Raw genomic sequence first — 9,176 nt, forward strand, 5'->3', positions numbered from 1 at the left:
TGTGTGTGAGAGAGTGTGATGTGTGTCTGTGTGTGAGAGAGTGTGATGTGTCTGTGTGTGAGAGAGTGTGATGTGTGTGATGTGTGTGAGAGAGTGTGATGTGTGTCTGTGTGTGAGAGTGTGATGTGTGTGTGTGCATGTGTGTGTCTGTGTGTGAGAGAGTGTGGTGTCTGTGTGTGTCTGTGTGTGATGTGTGTGTGTGTGTGAGAGAGTGTGATGTGTCTGTGTGTGAGAGAGTGTGATGTGTGTCTGTGTGTGAGAGAGTGTGATGTATGTGTCTGTGTGTGAGAGAGTGTGATGTGTCTGTGTCTGTGTCAGTGTGAGAGAGTGTGTCTGTGTGTGAGAGAGTGTGATGTGTCTGTGTGTGAGAGAGTGTGATGTGTGTGTATGTGTGAGAGAGTGTGATGTGTGTGTGTGTGTGATGTGTGTGTCTGTGTGAGTCTGTGTGTGAGAGAGTGTGATGTGTGTGTGCGCGTAATGTGTATGTTTTATGCATATTCAGTTCTTGTGTACAACCCCTCCTCCAAAGAGGACACTCAATGTAATATGTTAAGAGATCACCTAGCTATTGTGTGATATCTACTTGAAAATGGTACCGTCAATGAGGTTCTGTCTTACATAAGCACATAAACAACTGACTTGATATCATGTTGCCAACCTGTGCATACCAGGTACCGAGAGTGTTTGTTGATTTGTGGGCCAACCACATTCCATGTAAATGTTAAATAAGAGCATGCCTTGACATGTTTGTTTCCACTGCTCAATGCACTGTTCGTATCGGGTGACACAGTGACACAGAACTCATCAAGCACCATGTATTTTTCCAGAAACTCGCCCTGCCGTGGCCACAACAGGCACATGCATTTGATCAACTCGATCAGCTTCTTACAATGAATGAATTTATAACGGCGTGTTATTGAATTTATCATAATGCCGGCAAACAGATGTCTTTCTGTTAGAACACAAATGTGAAACACACGCAGCCGTCATTACGGTAGTCATTCTCTGAAAGTGGCATGCTTGAGCAAGCCGGACTAACACACCGACACTGTGATAACGGCGAATCACGCATGGTATTCGCTTTTCATCAAAGAAAATGTTGGGCTCTGAGATCTTCTGTTTAATTTCATTTTATTTTAATAATGTACATATTTGCCCAGTTGCCTGAATTTATACGTCTTCTGCAGTGACGCAAAATTAAAAAAGAAAATCACGTTTCCACATACGCACACATACCCCCCCCCCCCTCCACCCACACACAGAGATTCAGCTAGCCCCACCCGCTTTCACTGTTCAGATTCATATGCTATTTAGTATCCACACACACAAAATCCTAAATAGATATAGACTGCTAACGTTCCAAAATACAGAATTAAAAAACAAAACAAGAAAGGTTAGTTAGGCGATTGGAACGCTTAATCTTCGACAAATTAGGCATAAATGAATAAATAGATAGATAAATGTATGTCTTATTTTGTAAAAAAACCGAAGATTCCATTAACTAATCTTTCCTGTTTTTTGATTGAGACGAAATCAAATATGCTCCTGCAGAATTTTCAGTCGTTATTTCAAGTGGCTACTGATCGATGCGCTGATTTTGATAAATGCAGGCTTCGGTTATTGGGTTCTTCGATTTCGACACAGGGCGTTTAGAAATATGATTGGAAAGGCAAAGTCAAAAGCCTTTTTAGCTGTCTTTATCTGTCTACCTGCAGATTTTTAACAGTAGCTGAAGTATATAGTTCGCTGCGCCGGTTTGACTCGGGCTCATAGTGTGCATATCAAAGAGTTCTTGCAGGATTTCGTTATTGATTTGACAGCATGTTGTAGGGAATCGACGTCGTGAAGGTCGGGTGTACGTTGGAGATATCAACAATGATTCTGTAATGAAGAAAATAATGTAAGTAAATTAATATATATTTTCTGGTCATAGTCGTGTTTTGTTTTAGTTTTTGAATGTGTGGGTGTTTTTTTTTACATTTAGTAACGTTTTGACTAAATGTTTTAACATAGAGGGGGAATCGAGACGAGGGTGTATGTGTGTGTGTGTGTGTGTGTGTGTGTGTGTGTGTGTGTGTGTGTGTGTGTGTGTGTCTATGTGTGTCTGTCTGTCTGTGTCTGTCTGTGCGTGTGTGTGTAGAGCGATTCAGACCAAACTACTGGACCGATCAGTTCCTGGGAATGATATCCCCGGACGTTTTTTCTTTTTTTCGATAAATACCTTTGATGACGTCATATCCGGCTTTTTGTAAAAGTTGAGGCGGCACTGTCACACCCTCATTTTACAATCAAATTGATTGAAATTTTGGCCAAGCAATCTTCGACAAAGGCCGGACTTTGGTATTGCATTTCAGCTTGGTGGCTTAAAAATTAATTGATGGTCATTAAAAATCTGAAAATTGTTAAAAAAATTTTTTTTTTATAAAACGATTCAAATTTACGTTCATCTTATTCTTCATCATTTTCTGATTCCAAAAACATATAAATATGTTATATTCGGATTAAAAACAAGCTCTGAAAATTAAAAATATGAACATTATGATCAAAATTAAATTTTCGAAATCAATTTAAAAACACTTTCATCTTATTCCTTGTCTGTTCCTGATTCCAAAAACATATAGATATGATATGTTTGGATTAAAAACACGCTCAGAAGGTTCAAACGAAGAGAGGTACAGAAAAGCGTGCTATCCTTCTCAGCGCAAATAGGCTACAACCCCGCTCTTCTTGTCAATTTCACTGCCTTTGCCACGAGCGGTGGACTTACGATGCTATGAGTATACGGTCTTGCTGAAAAATTGCATTGCGTTCAGTTTCATTCTGTGAGTTCGACAGCTTGACTAAATGTTGTATTTTCGCCTTACGCGACTTGTTTCTTTCTTCTTCTTGTTTGCTTGGCGTATTTGTTTATTGTTTGTTGTTGTTGTTGTTGTTTGCCTTTGCGATATCATTTCTAAATGTTGACCGGTGTTTTACGAAGCATGTATGTTAACATAGGGAAATGAATAAATGCCTAAGTAGGCCTAAGTAATAGATATATAAGCCTAAATGATAAACATTGATAAATGAATAGATGTTTGAATGCAGTTATTTGCACTTGCTTGAAACAAAACTTAGTATCATTGGAAGCGTTAACTATATCTTTTTGGAAAGTCCGAGACCTTTACAATACATGCTATAATTATATTCATTCTTCATCTAGTCAAGCCAGAACGATGAGACATAGCCCACAGTAAAGTACCCGGCACTATGTGTAGTTTGTACAATACAATTAAGCCGCAACAACAGACAACCAAGCAAAAACTACAACAACAAAAACACACCCAAAGGCATGTATATTTAAATTGTTCGTTTGACAGATACTCCGTGTAGATACGACAACGTTAACCGGCTGAACAGGGGACGGTTGTGCGGGTGAGTAAAGCACTTGTACACTGCATACACTCTTTCTTGCTGCAGACAAGTTAGTCGTCAGCTCTTGCCATACTCGAGGATCTATGTACACGCCACAATGCACTACTAAGTGCTAATGTCCTGTTCTCTTCAGGATACGTAGGATTTTAATCTGTATACCTCCCACATAAGATTTCCGCGAAGATATTAATCGCAAGTGTAATCCATGTATTTATGAGAGTGAGAGAGAGAGAGAGAGAGAAAGAGAGAGAGAGAGAGAGAGAGAGAGAGAGAGAGAGAGAGAGAGAGGGAGAGACTGACACACACACACGCACACGCACACTCACACACACACACACACACACACACACACACACACACACACACACACACACACACACACACACACACACACAGACTCGTGAAGGGATAGATGGGTGGAGAGATCAAATAACATAGAATGTTTCATCCACGATCCAATAACTAAACACCTGCCACTATTCGCTTCTTTCTTCTCTAGAACATCACAGGGAGCGTGCATGATGGAAAGGAGCGGAGGCCCGAGACGCGCTCTGCTGACGGAGGTCAACCTGAGATACCTGAGGATCGCTCTTTACGCTGCACTCTTCATCTTCGCCTTCTTCGTCGTCATCCCCGTCCCCCTCACCACGGTACGTCCCCCTCACCACGGTACGTCCCCCTCACCACGGTACGTCCCCCTCACCACGGTACGTCCACCTCACCACGGTAAGTCCCCCTCACCACGGTACGTCCCCCTCACCACGGTACGTCCCCCTCACCACGGTAAGTCCCCCTCACCACGGTACGTCCCACTCACCACGGTACGTCCCCCTCACCACGGTACGTCCCCCTCACCACAGTACGTCCACCTCACCACGGTACGTCCACCTCACCACGGTACGTCCCCCTCACCACGGTACGTCCCCCTCACCACGGTATGTCCCCCTCACCACGGTACGTCCCCCTCACCACGGTACGTCCCCCTCACCACGGTACGTCCCCCTCACCACGGTACGTCCCCCTCACCACGGTACGTCCCCCTCACCACAGTACGTCCACCTCACCACGGTACGTCCCCCTCACCACGGTATGTCCCCCTCACCACGGTACGTCCCCCTCACCACGGTACGTCCCCCTCACCACGGTACGTCCCCCTCACCACGGTACGTCCCCCTCACCACGGTACGTCCCCCTCACCACGGTACGTCCCCCTCACCACGGTACGTCCACCTCACCACGGTACGTCCCCCTCACCACGGTACGTCCACCTCACCACGGTATGTCCCCCTCACCACGGTACGTCCCCCTCACCACGGTACGTCCCACTCACCACGGTACGTCCCCCTCACCACGGTACGTCCACCTCACCACGGTATGTCCCCCTCACCACGGTATGTCCCCCTCACCACGGTACGTCCCCCTCACCACGGTACGTCCCCCTCACCACGGTATGTCCCCCTCACCACGGTATGCACCACAGTCTCGTTTTACAGCCCAGCCTGCCCATACACACATTTCACAATGCAAGTTTCACAAGTCTTACAAGTTTCACAAGTCTTACAAGTTTTTAATAAGGTTTTGGCCACAGGGGAAGAAAACAAACAACCCACACACAACAACAAAATTAATCCAATATTGAACAACCTCACGAAACCAACCACCTGTCAACTACGACCGTCCAGAGGATTCTAATATCGAACACATGTCTATAACGACCATCCCAAGAATCCCAGACATGTTTTTCTTCTTTATAATCAACCTTTCCATAGCAAACACCTGTATTTAACGACCATCCCAAAGGACCGCAGACATGTCTTTCTTACATATTATTCACCTTTTCATAGCGACAACTTTTCTATAACGACCCTTCTCATGTAAACCGTTTTGTAAATCACCATATGTAATTTATTCCTTTCTCAACAACAATAGAAAAGTACGATTTTCCCCTCCATGTTAATGAATTGTGTGCGACTCATATTCATGTTTAATACGTTTCGCAAGCGTTTTAACGTCAATAACTCTGGCACCAGTGGCATTGTATTGACACTGTTGGCTGGTCCCGAGGCCGTTCTTTCATGGTAGGTACCACTGCAAAAAATAAAGACACATTAATGTAAGTGTATGAAATGTCCGCTTAGTGTTGTATTGTGCTCTCTCGCCAGAAGAAGATCGGTGGCTGTTTCCTGTTCTCTGACTTCAGCCACTTCGGGCCCTACTCCAACTGTAACTACAGCCTGGCCATGGCCGTGTTGCTCCAGATGCTCTACACGACCTTCAGGCTCGTCGTCCTCGTCCTGGCCTTGCTGGGCAGGCTGACCAACAGGTCCGTACAGTGGAACCCCCCTTTTAAGACCTCCACAAATCTGAGAAAATCAGGTCTTAAAAAAGAGGGAGTGTAAAAATGGAGTTAAAGTTGGAGGGGTTATGAACAAGAAATGGGAAAAAGGCAAGGTTTTAAAAGGGAGAAAGTCTTAAATTGGGGGTCTCACAAGGAGGTTCCACTGTCCCAGCATGTCTTAAGTATCATCATCATCTTCTCAGACATGTTTTTTGATCTTTAGCGCACTTGCAATGCGCGTGTGCAGTTTACATGACTAATCTTGCTGATAAGCGTCCTAATTACAAAATGGTTCATGTTGCAATGACTGTCATTATCGCCAAGATGTTCCTCTTCTTGCTAGGAAGTGTTATGATTGCGAACATTTTTATGTTCTTGATAACTTCCTTGATTACGAAATTGTCCATGTTCTTGCTAATTGACATGATTACAAAGTTGTTCACGTTCACGATACAAACTTGAAGGATGACCAAGCTGTTGACGTGGCTGTTGTATTGTTGACAGGTCCTTGCTGCTGACCGACAATGTGGAGATGGTGTACACTGCGCTGGACACAGTGTCGTCTCTCCTCATCCTCATCTCTGCCTGCATCCTGTCTGCTGGCATCGGCTACACGTGTTCCGACGTGCCCAACCATCTTCTGTGAGCTGCATCTTTTTATGCATAATGTTTCCCTTAGGGAACCCCCCCATTTCAGAGCCCCTTTTATACCCCTGCTCCATGTAAAGACGTCTTCATGTGCAGTGTATATAGTTTATCAAGCTGCACCTGTATCTGGAAATATTTTGCTTTCTTGACAAAAGCCCATTGAAGATCCCCCTCTCTTTAAAGCTGTCCATTCATAGGTGAAAGTATGCAGTATACAGTTTTTAAAGTTTCACCTTGTTGTTGTTGTTGTTTTTGTTGTTGATGTTGTTGTTGTTGTTGTTGTTGTTGTTTTTGAAAACATACGCTCGGAAATACTGATAATTGACCATGATATTTTGGCCTGTAAATGTAAGATCCCGTCAGTCTGTAAGAAGTAGGCCTAAATCGATTAGAAATGTCGTGCGTGCGTGTAAATGTTGTTGTTGTTGTTGTTGTTGTTGTTGTTGTTGTTGTCGTCTTTAATGTAACGTTAAGTTACCAACATACTTTTTCAATGAACAGCTATTGTTTTGGTGTTATCTGGTTGTTAACTTTGTTTGGTTGTCCTGTACAGCTGCACGGATTATCAGATCAACGGGGACGACACTGCGGCTCACAAGATGCGTGTTGCTGAGGTAGGCAATGTGGCCACAAGTTTGCAATAAACACACACACACACACACACACACACACACACACACACTGGCACACACACACACACTGACACACACACACACACACACACACACACATACACACACACACACCGGAAGACAGATACCAACCGGTGTTAGTTGTTTGCTATTAGACAAAGTAGCTTGTTCTCTACGGAAGCCACCATATCCACAGATACGAAAAAAGAATGATAATTTTGATACAACATAGTTTGAAAACAGGAAAAGAATTATACGGAAGCGGACAAACTAGACAGAAAAAGCAAGTAACAATATTGTCAATTGATGCTAAACTGATTCAAAGCTGGGGAAAATAGTGAGGGGAAGGGAAAGAAGGACACAAGTGTGCTTTATGATATTAATAACATCCTGTCCACCAGGCGGGGGCGTGGATCAGCTTCGTCCTGTGGCTCCTCCTGGTGCACACTGGCATCTTCTGGCTCTTCCGCCAAGGGAAGCTACCCTTCGTGTTCAAAGCTAAAGCTTCCGATGAGAGCGGAACGGCAAATGTAGCGGAGACCTCGACACCAGCCACAGACACTACGGCCCGGGATGTTGCTGACGTGGATTTTGACGTTGCTCCCACCGCTACCATGGACACGTCTGCTTCAACCGGTCATCCTTCCCCTCCTCCTTCTCCTTCCATTGATACTTATTCAACGGTTGACAAGTCTAACAATCACAAGTCTCCTTCAAACGATCACAAGTCTCCTTCAAAGGACCATAACTCTACTCCTTCAAAGGACCACAAGTCTCCTTCAAAGGATGACAAGTCTTCCTCAAAGGATCACAAGTCTCCTTCAAAGGATCACAAGTCTCCTTCAAAGGATCACAAGTCTCCTTCAAAGGATCACAAGTCTCCTTCAAAGGGCCATGGTATAGCTGGTGCTGATCCTAAAACTCCATATCCTCCCCCAGACAATCCTCCGTCAAAAGTTCACAATTCTCGCTTACGGGTGTCCGGCGCTCCTTTAAGGGTGTCGAATGCTCCTTTAAGGGTGTCTAAGGCTCCTTTGCAGGTGTCCAGTTCTGCCCATGATGCCCCTCCTCACTATTCCCCCACTGCTGACCCTTACGCCTTTTCCAACAATGCCTACGATCCTGACACCAACTGCTGAAGGTGGTGCTCCTGGGGCCTGACCTCTCCACTGAAGCCCAGAGTCAGGCCTTCCTGCAGCGGCTTCACGGCGTCTTTGATGGAATGGAAAGGAGTAAGTATCTCTGTGGGCAAGCGAGTATGGCGTGGAGCTTCACTAGTGTTAATCTGCATGAGCTAGGTGCTTTTCTGACTGGAATCAACGTCACTTGCCACTTGAACACTTGCAGCGAATGACGATGTACTCGCACAGCCTTTGTTGCCGGATGTATGTCCTACACGTCACATATGCATTGCATTGTCGGGTGTTTTTACATTTAGTCAAGTTTGTGTAGTTTGAAGAGTCCGTCCACATATTAACGCATTTAAGACTTTCTACAGTACGTGTTAAATTCATACGCTTTAGTATAACATTTCTTTGAATAGGGAGATTTGATTGGCGATGTTTTCTACTCAATCAATCAATCAATGAGGCTTATATCGCGCATATTCCGTGGGTACAGTTCTAGGCGCTCTGCAGTGATGCCGTGTGAGATGAAATTTTATACGGCCAGTAATTGCAGCCATTTCGGCGCATATTTACCTTTCACGGCCTATTATTCCAAGTCACACGGGTATAGGTAGACAATTATTAACTGTGCCTAAGCAATTTTTGCCAGGAAACCCTTTTGTCAATCGTGGGATCTTTAACGTGCACACCCAATGTAGTGTACACGGGGGGGGAGTTCGGACACCGAAGAGAGTCTGCACACAAATTTGACTCTGAAATAAATTTCCGCCGAACCTGGGATCGAACTCACGCTGACAGCGGCCAACTGAATACAAATCCAGCGCGCTACCACCTGATCTATATCCCCGCCCGATTGTGTGAAGAGATTGTGTGATTTGCTTGCTTCATTGAACCTTGTAGGTCATATTTTATGTTCCTAGACTCATTCACTATACTGCGTAACTTGAAAGCACTGCAAGAAAAAACGGGTTTGACTGCAGCTTTGCACTGCTGTCTTTTACGTTTACTATTTTACAT

The 9,176-nt window shown here is 44.6% G+C and overlaps 1 protein-coding gene across 3 annotated transcripts; it reads left to right on the forward strand.

Annotated features, from left to right (window-relative positions):
- The first annotated feature begins 1,609 nt into the window (after positions 1 to 1,609).
- Positions 1,610 to 8,745, forward strand: LOC138953224 (uncharacterized). 3 transcript variants are annotated; one of them, XM_070325024.1, is made up of 7 exons: positions 1,612 to 1,900; positions 3,360 to 3,414; positions 3,914 to 4,064; positions 5,577 to 5,737; positions 6,257 to 6,394; positions 6,954 to 7,014; positions 7,434 to 8,745. In XM_070325024.1, the coding sequence occupies exons 3-7, from the start codon at positions 3,933 to 3,935 to the stop codon at positions 8,169 to 8,171; spliced, it is 1,230 nt and encodes a 409-aa protein (XP_070181125.1). In that variant the 5' UTR covers positions 1,612 to 1,900; positions 3,360 to 3,414; positions 3,914 to 3,932; the 3' UTR covers positions 8,172 to 8,745. The 3 variants fall into 3 exon arrangements, with proteins under 3 accessions (XP_070181123.1, XP_070181124.1, XP_070181125.1); XM_070325022.1 differs by lacking the exon at positions 3,360 to 3,414 and having other exon boundaries at positions 1,610 to 1,900; XM_070325023.1 differs by lacking the exon at positions 3,360 to 3,414 and having other exon boundaries at positions 1,611 to 1,900; positions 5,580 to 5,737.
- Positions 8,746 to 9,176: the final 431 nt, after the last annotated feature.

This window comes from Littorina saxatilis, linkage group LG17 (assembly GCF_037325665.1).
Source record: "Littorina saxatilis isolate snail1 linkage group LG17, US_GU_Lsax_2.0, whole genome shotgun sequence".
NCBI lineage: Eukaryota > Metazoa > Mollusca > Gastropoda > Littorinimorpha > Littorinidae > Littorina > Littorina saxatilis.